Source organism: Rhopilema esculentum, chromosome 19, assembly GCF_057945365.1.
Source record: "Rhopilema esculentum isolate cy_ngs chromosome 19, ASM5794536v1, whole genome shotgun sequence".
Taxonomy (NCBI): domain Eukaryota; kingdom Metazoa; phylum Cnidaria; class Scyphozoa; order Rhizostomeae; family Rhizostomatidae; genus Rhopilema; species Rhopilema esculentum.
In genome coordinates, this window is record NC_142833.1 from 8699689 (window position 1) to 8718004 (window position 18316).

At 36.9% G+C, this 18316-nt stretch overlaps 2 protein-coding genes across 2 annotated transcripts; both read right to left on the reverse strand.

The window, feature by feature from the left end:
- On the reverse strand, positions 1 to 9938 carry LOC135688471 (all-trans-retinol 13,14-reductase). Its single transcript, XM_065205331.2, has 8 exons — positions 9582 to 9938; positions 7062 to 7733; positions 6060 to 6205; positions 5160 to 5454; positions 4752 to 4894; positions 2739 to 2912; positions 1672 to 1920; positions 1 to 1137 (listed from the first exon to the last, which is right to left on the reverse strand). Exons 1-8 carry the CDS (start codon positions 9769 to 9771, stop codon positions 991 to 993), a joined length of 2016 nt encoding a protein of 671 aa, XP_065061403.2. The 5' UTR covers positions 9772 to 9938; the 3' UTR covers positions 1 to 990.
- Positions 9939 to 13441: 3503 nt separating this feature from the next.
- On the reverse strand, positions 13442 to 18316 carry LOC135688304 (uncharacterized). Its single transcript, XM_065205094.2, has 6 exons — positions 18251 to 18316; positions 17082 to 17341; positions 16318 to 16676; positions 15513 to 15727; positions 14144 to 14559; positions 13442 to 13724 (listed from the first exon to the last, which is right to left on the reverse strand). Exons 2-6 carry the CDS (start codon positions 17321 to 17323, stop codon positions 13634 to 13636), a joined length of 1323 nt encoding a protein of 440 aa, XP_065061166.2. The 5' UTR covers positions 17324 to 17341; positions 18251 to 18316; the 3' UTR covers positions 13442 to 13633.

The window sequence follows — 18316 nt, forward strand, 5'->3', positions numbered from 1 at the left end:
AAAGATTTGTGATGCATATATTAACTGCAATATCACAGACAAATAACTTTTAATATGAGCAAATATCAACAGCTAGCTTATTGCATTGATCAAATACGCACGAATTGCAGCTTAGAGATTGGCTTACAAAACAAAACAAACAAAAGCAGTTTATATTACCACGAAATGATAACACCAAAACAGATTATGACGACAGTCTATGACAGAAATGCGTGTAAGAGGAACATTATCATTACTAAGGACAAATTGTGGATATTTAATTGAGCAACTAAATAAATCACCACTACTCTTTTAAGGAATATTCGATTTGCTATTAGTCAATAATCTAGTATCTGGAAAAATGGAAGAACAGATTACTATACCAGGTGATAATAAGGTGATAGTAGGTAGTGTCTTTCTTTCGATGATATTCAAAATACGAGGTCTTCTCTATATTAATATCTATTACCTTTTGAAGTTTCTTTAAAATGCTCACATAAAAGTGGTAATCCTACTAGAATTTGCAAGGCGTCATCTATGAGACCAAACGATTTGATTGATAGTTTTTGACAATGGAAATCGTAGTATCGGGATTTCAGTTTAAGGGTGGTTGTATTTAAATCGAGAAATTATCAGCCGCTATGATCAAATTTGCGTAAACCATTGGGGTTGTTCTGCCTTGTTCTCTTAACCATTCAAATCATATTGAAGCTGTCTGAATAAATTATACCAAAAACAGGCTAAATTCCTATATGCCCTTTAATAATGTGTGCTTAGTATAGGATGGAGTGCAAGAAAAAATCCTGTTAGAAATCACCAGCAAAAAGCAGATCTATACGTCTACAAAACCCTAAAAGATAATCAGATTGCTATAAACCCTAAAACCCTAAAGAAATCCTTACGCAATACATCAGCTGCGACAGAAGCGACCCGTTTTTAATAACCCATAATGCATTAAATGTACCTAAGAAGTAGTCAATTTGAAGATAACTAAATTCATTCGCGGGTGGCTCATCTGATGAAACGCTTTCCAAGGAATGTCTGGACAGCTCTCACGAAACTCTTCGGGTAGGACCACGAAGTTTTGCGTTGAATTGCATTGGCCTGTATCGAAATTATGTGTAGCAAAAGACCCAGACTTTGGAAGAATCCCATCACCTACAAAGAATAACGTCCTTTATGACAAGATTGAAACTTAAGGTGTTAGAAAACATTCTAGATTTCAATGAAGATCTGATTAGAAGAGCAACATAGGCAGGACTGCAATGCAAAGCCTGGGCAGTAGCTGGAATCGGTCGCTTGGCCCCACCCTTTACTATTCTGAGACGAGGAACAGTTCACAGGAGCAAATGGAACAGCTTTGTAATAGAACCAAGCAATTGCGATTTCTCAGCGAAACAAAAACCGAACGGGACCATGCTGAAAACGTAACATAAACTACCGACGCTCATTTGGGTATGGAGCCATGAGGTTTCGGACTTTTTTATAAAATAAATTGGGTTTAATTGCCCCATAATCAGTCCAATATTAACGGAAACAAAGATATTGGCAAAGAAATCAAAACCACTGACAGTGGAAAATCTTGGAACGATTGACGAAACGTTACTACAAGTGAAAATGAGATTTGAGCGTTCTGATTGGTCAATTCAGACCTCCCAGACTATAGATAGCCAATAAAATCAATTCAAATACCTTCAAAGAGCCAAGAAGACCTCCATACATAGCACCTGCAACTGCTGGGGTCCAAGCATCCTGGCCAGCCATGTACAACCCATCAATCTCAGTGTCACCTCTCATTATCCAGCGCATTGAGGTCTTGCTAAAGTAATCAAGATTGCAGCGAGTACCATAAGAACCCCCTCTGTAAGAGTGCAAGAATGTTGCGTCTGATATCGGTGTTCCCAGCTCGTACCACAGGACCTTGCCCTTCACTTGTGGTACCTGGAAACCGATCGAAATGTATGTGAATGTGACAGTGCAAGATACTGATACGAAAGTAATACGCATGAATCGTGCCTAAGTGAAGTTTTGTTTATCTATGATCCATCAGAGTGTTTGTGAGTACTGGATGAGGGCAGAAAAATAATGCTAGAAATTATCCACAAATAGCATACCTATACGACTTCAAAACCCTACTATATAATCGACAATTTATCAAGCAATTTTCTCGTTCTTGCTTGGAGAGGAAACTTACTCAGGGGGAACTTTTTAGACATCAAAAGTCACTTTGACCTCATCAAAAGGGACGAAGAAGCTAGAGTTGGAAGGTGGATGCTTTTGGAATCTTGAAAGTCTGAATGTCTCCTGTTTACCACTACATTTTTTTACATTATAAGCTATTCAACTACAAAATAGAAGTGATAAAAAACAACTCCATTTCGAACATGAAATGATCCAATAAATACAATTATGATGATGATGATTAATGGTCATAATCATCATCCCATAGAATAGAAAAAAAATCTAAATATCACGCCCAAACTCAAGATTGTTTTTTAAAAGTGTGAAGGAATTGTCCCGAGGTAGGTGGGGAAATTCCTTGAATCTATTTTCGAAAAAAGTTAAAATATCTTGAAGTATTTGAGCGTGATGAACTTTTGGAAGATGAACTTTTCACCGGTTACGAGTTTCGGGCTCAGTTCCTTATAAGTTATCAAACTTTGTACCGTAAAAAAGTTTACAATACAGAAAGAACCAAGATGAAAATAACTGGACCAAAAGTATGGCTGTGAGTTCTAATACTTGGGTATTGATCACACCTTGGAATAGAGAACGTCGAGTAACTTGGCAGCGAACTTTTCCTTTAGCTGGTCGTATTCATCCCCTCTTTTGTGCGTTCTAAGATCCTCCCACTTCTCGAACCACTCGTACTTTCCATCAGATATGAGGATGCAATTAGAAATTCCGGGATGGCGGTCCTTCCAAGTCGGGTCCTACAAAAACAAGACGCATTGCATTTACTATCACCTGCAAAAAAGTTCAAGACTCTCCACTATAAAGGAATCAAACAGATCGCCCCCAAGTTCTCATTAAATTTCTTTCTAAGTCTATCAATTTTATTGGTGCATAAGTTTATATCAAAAATTCACTTTAAAATATCATTCTTCTTCCTTAATGAGTGAGAGAGGTCCATTTCCAAATGAGTAAGAGGAGCCCTTGTCATCATTTTTTGCTAAAAGCGATTCAAGTAGAATAGGCTAGGCAATTTCAGGGTCATTTAAAATTGCTCGTTTTTGCAAAATTGTCTTTATAATATTGAGCTTACAGACAGGAAGGTGTTTTTCTAAATTTTAAAGAAACATTCCTAGATTGGATTTATATTTGACATAAAAATTTAATGACTTTCTATGACTACGACATTGGAATAGAGACCATATTCATAATGTTTTGATACTTTGTAATAGCTTTAACGTGTTATGTCTGTATGTGGTTTGATATGTGGTTTTCTGGGTTTTTTTGGAAAAGTTATTCCGACAAATCGAACACAGTCCAAGCGTTTGGTATACCATATAGGTTTTCCAGACACTGCAATAGAAACGAATTTCAACACAGAGCAAATCCTTGTTAAAAGGGCCAAGCAAAGTGTTGTCGTTCCAAATTTTTGCAGGAAATAAAGATGAGAAACTACACAGAAGAGAGGATTATTTTGTAATTAACCTTTCGGGGACTTTGTCGATCGTTTTGGATAAGTAAGCAGATGTTTAGTGTTGATATCTAGCTAGACCGATCATAAATCATTGAAGATTTCTTATTACTTATTAAGAGAACGGTTTCTATGATCAAAGCTTTAAAAGGAACGAAGCAAGAAAAAGGATGGTGGCATGTGTTCGTAGCAGACCGACAATACATAACTCTTCTCTTTATGCTTTGTTTCTTGATCCTACATTTCCGAAATCTCCTCAACAGAATGATTAAATAGAAAAAGATGACATTGAAGCTGTTCTCCTGTTTTTAGTTAAGAAACAAACGGCCTTCCGATGCCTTAGGAAGCTATGCGAAACTTTGCATATTTCCAGTGGCATCCCCTTCTCCCTTGAGAACAACGTTCCCGATGAGATACTTTGGATCGCTTAGGTGGAAATCTTTCAACTAACATTGCTTTAATACTATTTTTGTAAATATAATAGCAAACAGTTAATTCTTAAAAGTGCAAATTTTCGTGAGAGTTACGCCGCTTTAAGGCTGATATTCTAAAGAAAAGTGGAAATTTGTTTAAGAATACACTTTGGAAAGCACAAAATTTGACATTTTACAGTAAGGCACAAACTGCCTTTCTCTCTAAGCTAAGAAAACAAACAGTTACATCATTCCCTTCGAATTGTCATCATAACTATTTTTCGTTTTCGCGAATCTATTTCTTTGTTCACCGTTACCAGTTCAGTATGAAGTTCAATCCCTTGTATATCTTCTTCAGTAGCCATTTTACTGCCCTGTTGTCCCTTTTCAATAAATATTTGCAAGCAATTTCTAACCCGAAGCAATTTCTAACCCGAGGCAAGGTGTTTACCTTGCTCAAGTAAATACCTTGCTTCTTTTGTCCCTAAGTTGTCCGCCTTAAACAGGTTTTACTGTATAGCTAAAGGGGGAAAGAGGGGGAAGAAAGAGGGTGATTCACCGATTAAGTAACGCTGCTGCTGCCAGTTGGTATCCTGTTATTGCGCCGTCTAGTAGAGATTTTGTTAATCATGAACAATAGATGTCTGCAATATCTACTTACGTAGTGAATAAATGGTGTATCTAACATATGTAGAACAAGTTGATGACCAGCTCACCTTGGTACAAGGAAACCCAAGATACACGGTGGGCGGTTTGTGATCAGTGGGGTTATCAAAATACTTATCAAAACATTCATCGGTGTCATAGCCATTGAAATACCAAGTGTTTGTCTTCGGGATTCCAACCTCGTCCGCATCACCTGGAACAGTCAATTCACAAAGATTATTCTCATTGTAATTTTGCCCGTTGTTAGACCGATATTTAATAGAATGTGTATTTTATTAGATAAAACCAGGAACAACAAGAAGATATTTATAGCTGTATCTATAATCGATAGTATTTTATAAAGCAGCAAAAGCGAAGGTATTCTGAAGCAAGCTCATCCACTGTATATAATTACAATAGTAACGGGAAATACACCAATGCTTTCATTGGAGCAAAAATTGTTATAATAAGAATCATACCTTTAATAGCAACAAAAAGGTACATATGACCATATGATGGTATCATCTTGTTTGTTTCCTTGAATTCTTTAACTAGAGGTAAATTTTGCGGAAGTAGCTTGTTGTACAAGTTATGAATGCCAGTCGCATTAATGACAATTGGAGCCCGGATTTCTATCATGTTTGGTTTCTTTTCCGAACCCGGTTCTATTGACGTGGCCTTGCAGACCCGGACACCAACGGCACGTCCATTTTCGATCAAAATTTCGTCAATGTGGGCATTCACTAGACACTCGCCACCATATTCATAAACAACCTGCATTAGACAACACGTTCTGTAGAATGGGACTAAGCCATGAGATAAGAAAGTATCTATGATCCAGATGGACAATGCAATCACTCTTTCAAACATGGTATTGCTTCAAAAAGCATAAACCATACAGAAAGGTGTAAATATCAAATTTGTGGAAGCAAGGAAAATACAACAAAGTTAGCCTATTTGCACGAACATGAGAATCATGGTTGATCTCATTCAGAGACCGGGGAAAGAAAATAAGTTGTAAAACTATTTTAAAGAATTCAGTTGGCTGGGATAATGCCAGTGTGTCAACCTAAACCTCTTTTACCTTCTTTATAGCTTCCTCAAAGGAAGAAACTAGTCAAAAAAGAATGTTTTTCCTTTTCGAGAATCCATCATCGTGATAGCATATTTGCCAAAACTTTAGCTAAAAACTAATATAGTCAAAAAGAAATATTTCCTTAAACTCAATTCAAGAATCAATTATTAAGTCATGAATACAGGTTAAAATATAGGTTCATAGCACTAAGAATTTCAGGCCATGAAAACAAATTAGCCCTTAAGTTACTTTAAAGAAAGAAAACATCTTACTATAAATAAATACTTTAGAAAAATATTGGTACCTTGGCTGCGCTTTCAGAAATGGACTGAGTTGCTCCATTTGTATATGAAGCACCATTCATATAATACCAAGCTGTGAGGGAATGTGCAACTACTGATGAATCTCTTGGTTGACAGGCATAATCTCCCAAAGGATGAACCATTACCCCTGAAAAAGGAGATTTGAAATGCAACCTGTAAGTGGGCAGCCCAAAAAAATTTCAAAAAAATGTTCAGTTATGTTTCATGTTGAGTATTATAATAGAAAAGAACAGGAAAATCCAAGAATAAAGATTAAGTTAGCAATGGGACCCCTTTGAAATGTGGCCAAAAATGTGGATCTTGGTATAGCATGGACCCAGGGTCACCAAGCCACCTGAACAGTGGGGTGCAAGCAGGGCTGCCACCAAAGGGGGGGCAGCCAAGGCAATGATACCAGGGCCCAGGCCCTGAATTTGCTGAGTAATAGGTGTGGTATTGGCGTAACAAGAGCATTGTTTGGTTGTATTAATACAGGGCCATGAGCAGCTGCAAAGTACTTCCATAGAAATAAATTCATTTTTCTTTGTTTTTAGTAAGATCTTGAAACCTTGTGTATTGTTTTTTATTATAAGGTATTTTTTTCAGTTTTAAGTTTATTGGTAATTTTGGAGATTTGTTAACTAAGTCCTAATTTTGCTGAATTTGCTGAGTGACTTAGTCCCAGGAGGTAGCTGCACCCAATGCAACCCCTTTAGCGACAGCCATCAATGGACCATCAGCAAACTTTAACACAGTTACTTCAAAATTACTATATATACATTATTATGAAATGTGACCGATCGTCAAACAAATGAAATATAAGAAGAAATACCACAAGCTTATGCAATTGAATGAATCCTGGGATAGTACACAAGATTCAAATATGATGAAAGTCTCATAAAGGCTGCTAGCCTGGGGATCAACAACAAAAACTTTGACACCTGCTTGTAGCTACTACTTTGATAGATTAACTTTTTAACTAATTTTTATAAATTATTCATTACCTTTTAAACGTCTCCAGGTATTTTCAAGCCCTTTTTCCTCTTCTTTGGGAAGAGCCTTGTGCTGCAAAATTTCTTCTTCAGTGAACCCATGTGACAGCATGCCATCAAGAGTGTAGCCTGTTGTTATTTTGCCATACTTGAAAAAAGAATTGTACAGTGGCTCCAGCAGCCCTTCCAGCCATCTGGGAAACAAGCGTACTAGATACAGAGGTATAATTGTATTGTGTGCTACACGGCAAAATTCTAGAAATCTCTTCAACCTTGGCTTCAACTTTGGCTCATCAGGGTTAATCCTCTGGGAGATCTCTTCAATCAGCCTCTCAGCCCCCTGAAGAAAATCATAGCTGTCATTATTAGGGCAACCTTTGTCGACTCTTGGGTCATGTGGAAGTACAAGGCAGTCATAGGGATCACCAAGGTCATTCCATTTCACTTCACCATCTGTCACATACTTCATAATTGCTCCAGAGCGTGCAGTATCAAAGGACATATCAACTGCACAGTAATGACATCCTGTGTCAAACTCGCAAGTGCTAAACCCACTTCCGTCAAGGTTACTGCTTGACCAACTGAATGTATGTGTGCAGCCACCAAGTTTGTCATGCCTTTCTAGCACCAGAACTTTTTTCCCATGCTTGCTAAGAACAGAGGCAGCAGACATACCACCAATCCCTTAAAATTAGACAGAAATTTTTGCATATTACATAAATACAACTCTACTGGTAGCATTTTGTTTTATACTAAAATGCACTTTGGCCAATTTATGAAAGCTGGCATGATTTCATGAATGTGTATGTATAGGTTACAACATATATTCTGTGGTCACTTTATTTGTAACATCAAAACAAAAACTTCTTTTTTGTGAAAGGTGAGAAAGTTACTACAAGTCAAATATTTTTTTTATAACTTATATTTGTATTTAGAGATATTTTACAATGCTTTACAAGACCCTGTTGAAAAAAGAATCAGTGAGAAGGTGTTCTAATGCAAAAACTATTAGAGGAAAATTACCATGAATGCTGTATAAATGAAATTATGGGACAATTAAGGGACAATGTCATTGCACAACCGATCTCTAATGTCTGCTTGTATACCACTATCAAGTAGGGACACTACATCAACCTTCTTAAAAAATTGCTGGGAAAAGTATCTGCTCTCTGAAAGAAAGGGCTTTGTCTTATGTAGCATCCGAAAAAAGTGTTCAATATTTTAGTATTTCTCCTTTGCATTGGATCACCGAGTTGATTCTCTATAGTTTTGTTCATTTCGAAGTACAAAAGACCTGTCGTTTTCCTGCTAGCTCTCTGGTGACACCCTTTGACTACCAATAATTACAAAAGATATCTTTATCATAGCAAGACAACAAGACAACATGGCGATTTTGAATCGTTCATAGGATGAAAATTGAAATCAACCGGTACCTAATCTAGTAGTCGAGGTGATAATCTTAATTCAGGATAGGGGCACATGTCACAACAGACATAACATTCGATTTTTTTAAAGCAGCTTCAAAGTTTCGATCATAATAGCACCGAAAAAGAAATTGGTATCTCAGAAGCACATGACTGAGATGTGATACCGATATTGCCACAATTCTGATTATGTTGAGTGACAAATATGTAACAAACTTAAGTGACAAAATCTATGTGCCAGACTGCGTGAAGCAAAACAAATGTATACATTCACAGCCTCTGTTATCAGATATTTAAGAAAGTTCTGGGTGGAAGCATTCGGAAGTATTGGTGGAAAGCCGGGGCCAGGCATAGCTGCTGCCATTTTATTAACACTCGTGTCATAAATAGTCAGATGGGTATTTTTCAATCCGTTATAGGCCTACTGCATATTTGAAAAAAGAGAGTGAATTTGAATCTTATTTTAAGGTTTTGAAATAATGATTATATTTTCGATTACATGCGTTGCACGAAAGATTTAGAATACTTTCTACCTAGCGCACACCGTGCTGTTGAAAGTAAACACAGAATTGATCCGTCACCCAATCCGGGCAAATGTTGCACACGGAGAAAAGGTTACACGGCTAGTTTTATGAATCAAAACTGATTTCAACTAAACACTCCGCACGAAACATCTGCTGCAGGTAATTTACATTTTCGACAGATAGATACGTGTCTGTCCTGCCTGCAAAAACGTTCCATTTTTAATGTATTTTGGAAACTGTACTTTGGATTGAAAGGTCAAAGGTCTAGCCTTGTTTCAAAAGGGGCTGGTGGCTAAATTTTTAATTTCAACCTTGAAATCTTTAAGCCAAACAAAGGCATAATGAAAGAAGGTATACCCAATGTAGCAATCGACTTCTAACTGACAAAACTTTGTGTCTATCTTAAACAGAATTTATAAACAATAAACGACAGCGTCGATTATTTCTCCCAATATCTGTTGTGGAAGACCGATTTAAGGCACGCCCCTTCAATTCCAAAACGTGCAGGCTTAGGGTTGATTTCGCTCATCAGTTTAAAAAACAAATTTGATAATTTCAAAAATTGTCTTTGATAAATCACTTACCTGATCCGACGACAATAACATCGACATTGCTTGGGATCTTCGAAGTAGTGAAGCGATTTCTGATCAAGTCAAGCTTTGGGTCGACAGCCCTCTTCTTCTTTGGGTGCGGTGGTGCTATCAAAAGCCAAAAAACGCAAACAAGAAAACCAAGAAAGCAAAAGATCCCTCCTGCAATTTCCAGCAACGCCATTCCTCTATTCTGCCTGTGTTACCAACAAGTCAAGCAGAAGACTAGTTCGTTACAAAACGGGAGGTACCCTCCTTCTTCACAAATAAATCTTTCGATTGATCGAAGGGCATGAAATATGCCGCAGACCTATACAATAGGCGCTAATAAGCATGACAAGGGTGGTTTGTGAACCTGCAAGTCAAGGTAAATATACATTTGTACGCCCATTTCATTACCAGGTGGAATCCCCATTTTGTTTCTGTGCGATCACCCGCAACATAGTTTCCCGCCATAAAGCGCCAATCCAGCGTCCTCACAGTTTTCTAAACGTGCTCGGTGCAGTGCTCAGGGGAAGGGGTCAAGGGGTCACTGACCTTGGGGCTATGGCTATATGAAAAATCAAAAGTAATTCAAACGAGCTAATAGCTTTAGATGATTTTCTAGTAATTTAACATCATAACATTTACACGAAATTACTACAATAGTATTGCAGGCCAAGCCCGGGCCGCGGAACGGATTTATGGGCCCCGGTTCAGGCCGAAAAATGATTAGACAGGCACATCTTGGGCGGACTCTTCTAGGAGGCACGGGGGTACTCCAGGGATTTTTAATGTGCAATTCAACACAAAAAGTGCAATTCTTTAAACTTTTCGTGCAGTTCTAAAATTTTACTTTAATTAGCAAAAAAATTCAGGAATTTATTGCAGACAAAAACAAACAAAAGTTTAAATGATGAAACACAACAAACTTACAAAGATGACGCCAAAATTAAGCAAACATCTTTTGATATATAGAAATTGAAAGATAAAGAATGCTTATAAAATTCAATGGTGAGAAAATACAATGCTTATAAAAATAGTCTTTAATTCGTTTTTTTAGTCACGCATACACGAAGCACGAAATTGATAGCTTCAAAGCAGGACCCCTTTTCAACCTCTTGAAAAAAACAATATTGAAAAAATCAAGGACAAAAATAAATCATGTCACCAGTTTTGAATTGAAATTTTTCAGTTGTTTGGCTAAACGACACAGACAAAAATAAGTAAGAGGCAATCCAACATTTACTTATAAAGTGCAATTGCTATTTATACCTTGCTTTATTGTCATTAGTATCGCGCCGTCTAATTGGCATAAACTCGAAAAATAAAGGCGATTTTAAAATGTTTTAAAGATTATATAATACAACACTTTTTAAAGTCGTTCCACAAACACAATTTTGTTTTTCAAGATTCTGTATGTTGGTCTCTTGTTATTCGATATAACCAAGAACTTGCAATTGTTCCAAGGGGCGGATCCAGAGCAAATTTGAAAGAGGGGCAGTTGGTAGTGGGGGCACTGAAAAATTTTCAGAAATTGGCGACGAATGTACGCTGTACACAACAATTTCAGACCGTAACTGCTGACAGAAGGCTCTCCATTCACCTTGTAAAGGAATTTTCACAATATTTGTTGCATTCTTTGAGGTAATCCTTGAAGTGAATTAACCTTTAAGTCTCAGAAACCTGATTCTCATTCTTCAAAAGGGGCGCACAATTTTCGAAAAAGGGGTGCCAGACTTGCTTCAACTCGGTGAAGGAGGGGCAACTGTCCCTTATTGCTCCCCCCTCTAAATCCGGCACTGATTGTTCCTATATTTTCAAAAGTTTGGTTTTCTACTTTAAAGTACTTTATATTTTTGCTTCCAAGTTAAGTTAGAATCTACTGATATTACATAATAAATCTATTAGGAAAAATTTTCTTTATACGTTTTATTTCCCACATGCATGGCAATAAAACATGTATATTTTCAGTGTCACCGAGAGAATTGTGCAACTCTAAATTTTCTTTAAAAAACCTTGGGGAATGCATTGGCCTGGGGGCTCAAGCTCCTTGAAAAGATTTGGGGAAATGGCTTCGTCACCCTACATTCTTTTTGATACAGAAAGGATTTAGGGGGTTCATAAAAGGGTAGCATATTTTCACTATCTAAGGAACTAGGAATAAAAAAAATTTCTGACTACCTTGAGATGTACCAACAGGGGCTCACTTTGGACTTTCCGAGAATTCTGAGACATGATTTTGCCTTTCATCTCTTTTCTGTCACTAGTATGCCAATTATAAAAAAAACCTTTTCCAACAAAACACGTTTATGACTAGTAGCTCTTTTGTTTTTAGCAACATTTTCTTGCATTTTTCTCAGTTGTAATTTGCTAGCCTGAATAGCAAGTTATGCACACAATATTGTCCAAAATGCTTCGTTCTGAAATTTGCTTCAAATTCTTTTCTCTTAATTGTTAAACAGTCCATGTTATGTTTATTGTTAGTTTGACCCCTGAAAAAATTTAGGGGGCTTAGCCCCCCTGGGAAATAAGGAATTTGGCTATCGATTTGTTAGACTAATTTTTCACATTCTTAGTTTCATGGATAAAAATCGTCTCAAGAGAAAGTCTGCGCCTATAATTCCTTTTGATAATCTGTAAGATAGTGCTCTTTGATTCATAAACATCTTTCATTTTTCTTATGTTGTCTAGTGTAAGATATTTTCATCTGTTTACATTATAATGATGCCATGATGAAATTCTGCTTTTTGGTTTGATACCAAATAGTTTGCAATGTGCCTTGTTTAGCAGTTGTTTCGCTTCTAGCTAAAACTTCATGGAATTTTTCGCAAGGGTTTATCATTCTATTATGCTGCAGACATCCATTTTTGTCGTCTCTGGTAGTTGTTCTCGTGGTGTAGAAATTTCATTCTTTTGTTAAATCTTGTAGCATCCTTTCTCAGTTCATTAATTTCTCCTTTATATGAGCCAGCATAGGTGATTTTCTCCATCTTTCAGTTTGATCAAGAAACAACCTTTCTGTTTCAATATTTATGGGCCTGTTTAGCCCATAAAACCAATTGTATTTAAATAGTACCTTGCAAAAGTCTAAGTTAAGTCATAGAGTTCTTTTGACATAATTTTCCTATCTACAATGTCATATGCATTCCACAAATCCTATAGAAACTGATGTGAGGTGTATCAAATACGCTCTTTGCTTTTTATAAAAACAATTTTATAGAAACACGAGCCTCAAAATTGCCTGAGCTACTGTAAAATGCAAATTTTAACAACGTTTCATCTCAAAAACGAGGATTTCTAGCCATATGTGGGTGCTTTTTCGGTGAATATTCAACCTTGTTGAAATGAAAGTTGTCCCACCAACTTTGTTGGCAAATGAGGCCTGAACACTACCCTAGAGCGAAAAAACATTCTGGATTTCAAAGACCACTATTTCTGGACAAATCAACACTGGATTAGGCCCTGTTATGTTACAGAAATTCTTCGCTCAAGCTTCATGATAGCATAAGCAATTGTTTTTCTTCTGATAACCACTGCTACTGAATTTAAAGCCGTGGTAAATTTGACAAAAAAAGCTTGAAAACTTAAGCATCGAATCGTTTTTTGATGCGAATAGAAATGAATTTTCTTATTGCCATATTGGACTTGACTCGTGTGCATTACGACAAATGAGGCTGGGCGAATTGGAAACTAATGAAAAAATAGCCAGAAATATGAAGTACTTTTTCATTTCTCTGGTGACCTGTGAAAAATTCCTTCTGCCAAAATGATGCAAAACTCAAAATCTGAAACCCTGGAAACTCTCAACTACTGTATTAGTTTGGTCTTCTAATCGTTGAAACAGAATTTAGGACAGCAGCCGAGAAAAAACATTTAGTTGTTTAATTCATTCTTTTTGTGATGAAATTAAAATTTCGTGAAAATTAAATTAAAAGATTAGTTATATTTCTAGTACCAAGTTATAGTGGTACTACAACAGCCATTGCCAAAGTTGGCATAGGCCAAGCTTCAGCTGGTTACTTGCGAAATGATAAAAACAAGAGTCAATTGACTGAACTTCTGGCTTAAATAGCAGCAAGGCCAATGACGCAGCAGTTGTGGTGACGTAGAAGACGCCATCGTGATTCAAGATTCCTGCTAGTCTTCTTGTATATTCTAGAAAAAAGAAACAGATTTATTTATTATCACATGAAAATTTATGATAATGAAAATAGTTTTTAACCTAGTTTCATAGCTTAGTTTACAAGAATGCCGTGAAATTTGGCCAAATTTAAAGCATTTCAAAAATAGGACGGAGGGCACATGTCAGCAGAAAAGTACATCTCCGTCAGCTACAAATGGGCATTTTACCTCTGTTTTGGAAAAGTAGGTACATCAGATCCTGTACTCCCAGGCTCGTAAGTCTATGTCCATTATACATGTTAAAGAGAATTTCATTTTTCTTAAAGAATAGAATTCTAAAAGCAGACAAAAAATGACAATGAATATTTATGGAGCTTTGATGCCAGGAAAGTTCATGAAAGTTCAAGAAACGACTAAAATTGGGAACAAACTGGTTTTCCGGAGTGACTCACCTCTTGTTCAGGCCAATTCCATAGAGAAATCCATCCGACCCCATGCTGATATCAATGACTTGGCCACTGTTTCTCAAAGGTCCTCTCCAATTGGAGTTGTAACTTCTTCTGATATACAACTTCTTGTTCATCCCGATGCCAATAATAGCATCTCTGCTTGTTTTAGTTATTCTCGTCACTGAGCCAGATCTTCCAATTAGCCTCCATATGCCATTAACACCAGCTCTTTGCCAAAGTCTATTGCGCCTTCCTACTCCAATGACGCGCCCACTGCGTAACTGTACGACTGATTTGACGCAACAGGAGCGCGAAACCTGTCGCCATGAGCTGCTATCCACTGACGACCTGGTGTACATTTTGTGATCCATTCCAATCCCAACGAGTTGTTTGTTTTTCAGTAGGGTGATGCTTGTTACCTGGAATAGCACATTGACAGAATCAGTTGCGGAAATTCAGGCTTTCATTTAGGGGGGGAGGGGGGCGGTGGCCAGGCCTACAATTTTCCGACAAGATAACATCTTGGATCATGTTCAATTTTAAAGAAACTGCACATTTGATAAAAATAGGTGATTTTTGACGGGATCCTTTCTGTGGTCGGGAAATCTTTCCTGACCACACCATAACTAAATAGCAAGAAGAACAATCCGTTTATGATTTTTGATATCAAGATCGATATCTCATCTAAGACAATTGATGGTACAAGAGGTCGACCGATTATACTTTTGCAAAAAGGGCACAGAGAAGTTATAGAGGCCCCTGGGGTAAAAAGGGAAAATGCAGATCACCTGCGAGCGAAGCGAGCAGAAAATTTGGCAATTACGCCCCTTAGACTAGCTTAAAATTCCTTTTCAGAATTATTTCTTGGAGTAATTTTGACACGTTAAACGGTTGTCAATTATCCGGCAAAAGCCCGATTTGGGGGCCCGGGCCCCCCCAACCCCCATAATTTCCGCCACTGGACAGAATATAAGTTACTGCGTAGGAGAGACTGGATAAATTTGGCTGATTCAAAAACAATAATGGTAGTTTCGGTGTAAAAGAAAAACACTCTTCTTTGTCATTTCTTACAACACGATGTAAACGAAGATGTTCTGGAAGTGGCTTGAAATACCGTTTTTTTAAAATAGGCACATTTAGTGCAGCAAAGCAGCTTGTATTTTTTCTCAAGAATCCAAAGAAAGAACCAAATTGAAAAAATATTCAAGTGTGGAATTGAAAATAAATATTTCATTGTTCTTCCACAGATTCTGTACTGATGACCTCAAGCAACAAAAGCCAAGAATAGCAAAAATCTTTAAATCTCGTCTCCTTATCACTCTCACTAAACAGTTGAACAGTTGAGACTAAAGTTCTGAAAAAGACAACTCACCTTTCCACTGCTGAGAACAGAAAACCATGGAGCACGGTCGTTTGGCTTGAAATACAGCTCTCTGTTCGTACCAACTCCTACAATTTTGACTGGTACACGTCTGCTCTTCACTTGTATTGATTTTACACAACATGTATGGTGGCCCTGGAAAGCCCATCTAACTCTGCGGGTATTGGCAAGAACAGTTGAGTACAGTTTGTTGTTCATTCCAACGGCTGGATGAAAAAGATTTAAAGGTTTTAATGAAGAAAATCAGGAACTCTAAGTCAGCTGTAAACTGCAGGTAAGGCCTAGCTGAAGAGATAAAATAGAGTAAATAAAGATATTGCTGGAGAGGTACATATAAACCAAATCATTTCACAGATATATGTTAGAATTATATGTTAGATTAAAATATATATATGTTATATATGTTATTTTCCTCATATATGTTATGAAAAAATATTTGTTAGATTAAATTATAGATACTGAAATCTTTAAATTGTCATTTGCAAATTAAATTTGAACGACATATCCCAGTGTCCTATTCATTTGAAAAACCTTAATTTGTATTTATAATCAAAAGACTTTGCATTGAGAATATAAAACATAAATTTGGATTGGTTTGAAATTTAACTGACGTTAATGCTTAAGAATTGATGCGTATAAGGTATTAAGCAGAATGCGTCACTGTCGACAGACAATCAAAGAAATTTGCACATCACTGGAATTAAAATGTTTGATGATATTAATTCAAAAGATGACGAGAATCATGTTCAAGATAAGATTATTTAAAAAAATGATTTTCAGATATAATTTTACTTACCATAGGTAAAATGCTTGTTGACGTCATCTCGCACCTCAATGTCTTTGACACAGCAAGAGCCTGGAATTTTTCTCCATCTGCTAGCGAGGCCCTCTCTTTGGTATATAAAGTTGTCCATACCGACACCGTATAACCTACCCGTTACTCCTGCCACGGCCTTGACAGTACCTGAATGCGGATATGGGCCTTCCCAACGACTGTTAAGTGATTTCTTTGAGTAGAGTTTGCCATTCATACCAACTCCGACGATGGTCATTCGATTGCACTTTTCAGCCCTAAATGTTGTAACATCCTTCACGCAGCACGAGTTTGGAACAAGAGACCATCTTCCGAACAAATTTCTTTTTATGTAAATGTGTCTGTTGAAAAAAAGTAGATTTATTAGTACACTGTTACCCTAAAAAATAGCCTGATATGTAGAAAGTTGTGAACTATCTAAAAGTATGACCTGAAAAATATTTTGCAATACCATACTCTTACTTATCTACCTTCTATCTACACCAACTCAAAGAAAAGAGATAGAAGAAGAAAAGGTGGCCTACTCATTAAACTCGATAAACTTATAAACTCATTCCACAAGTTAGGAATGTACACAACATTCCTTTTAGGTAAATTATTTGAGCCAGTAACCCCCTTACCCGCTACAACTAGCGAAGGGGGGTTTCCTGTGATTAGTTCAAAAGTTCAGCTCAGCTCAATTCAATTCAATTCAATTAAGGAAATTATTCAACAATCCAATAAGACGCTGAAGTAAGTGACGTCACCTGTTTAATCCAACACCAAGAATGTTGCCGTTCTTCAAAAGATGAATCTGAGTGACGCAGCAGCTGTTAGGAACAAGAATCCATTGTTTACTTCTGGAAGTCGTGCTTCTCATATAAAGATGGTTGTTCATTCCAACTCCAATGAATCTGCCATTGACCTGTATAATTTTTCTTGGCTCGCCGTTGTCAACACAAATAGCTTGCACACAAGCCAAAAACAGAAGACTCACGTAGAAAAGCATCTTTCAGTCTTTCTAAGTCTACAAAGATATGATATATAGGACATGATATTGTCGCCTGATATGAAAAATGATTAAAAAATTGTTATACCAAGCAAAAAACAGTGATTTAAGCATTTCATATCGTAGAAAAACTTTTCACGAAGAGTAAAACTACAAGAACATTGCTATTTGCAATTAAATTTACTCCACGGGTATCTATAACGCTCCCTGGTATTTGCGCTTCTAATGCCTGTTAAATATCTATAGCCAGTGCGTATCGGTTGATATGTTGCGATGTCACAGAAATAGAGAGAGCGATACTGTGCGAACGGAGCTTGTGATTCAATACGTTTGTAGAAACAAATCGCCTTAAGAAACTTTTGCTACTCAGTTGTAGATTTTAGGAGCGTACTACTCTCGTGACAAAACTTTGAACACGAAAACAACTATCCATCAAACTTTGGTTATGCTACGCTTAATCGTAAACAGAATCCCGTAGCAGCTTTTCCCAAGCAGCTCTTGAAAAACCAGCAAATTTTTCCGTTTTGCAAAATCTGTTTCCATTATAACAGGCCAGAAATGACTGTTTCTTAAAAAGTTGTTGGCAAGTTGAGGGTTTTGAAGACACATCTCGAAAAAGTACATTTGCAAATGAAAATGATAAGCCAACGTAATCTATGGAAAATATGATTCTTGGACTAAAAATCCCAACTCTGTAAAATGCAATGCTATGAAAAAACTGAAAAATATAAAGAGGACAAAAAAGAGCTAAATCGGCTAGTACATATGAAATTGGATAAATATGATACGCAAACCACCAATCTGAATCATATTTTGAAGTTTTAGGTTTATATACGGCGTTGCCTGACCGTTCCTTTCACAAATTTCATTATCGATGCTGCTAGTTCATTACGGGCCTAAAAGTGAGACATAGGTTCTACTACATACCTGTTGAAGCACAGCCTTGCCGTTGTAATGTCATTGCAAGCTCTGCCCCTTTTATTATCTCCAGAT

Coding starts and splice junctions, on each gene's coding strand:
- LOC135688471 (XM_065205331.2), bottom strand. CDS start 9,771: ATGGCGTTGCTGGAAATTGCAGGAGGGATCTTTTGCTTTCTTGGTTTT. Junction 7,734..9,581: donor TGTTATTGTCGTCGGATCAG/GTAAGTGATTTA, acceptor TCTAATTTTAAG/GGATTGGTGGTATGTCTGCT. Junction 1,138..1,671: donor GTCTTCTTGGCTCTTTGAAG/GTATTTGAATTG, acceptor TATTCTTTGTAG/GTGATGGGATTCTTCCAAAG.
- LOC135688304 (XM_065205094.2), bottom strand. CDS start 17,323: ATGCTTTTCTACGTGAGTCTTCTGTTTTTGGCTTGTGTGCAAGCTATT. Junction 16,677..17,081: donor CTTGGTGTTGGATTAAACAG/GTGACGTCACTT, acceptor TTTTTTCAACAG/ACACATTTACATAAAAAGAA. Junction 15,728..16,317: donor CAACAAGCATTTTACCTATG/GTAAGTAAAATT, acceptor TTTTTCATCCAG/CCGTTGGAATGAACAACAAA.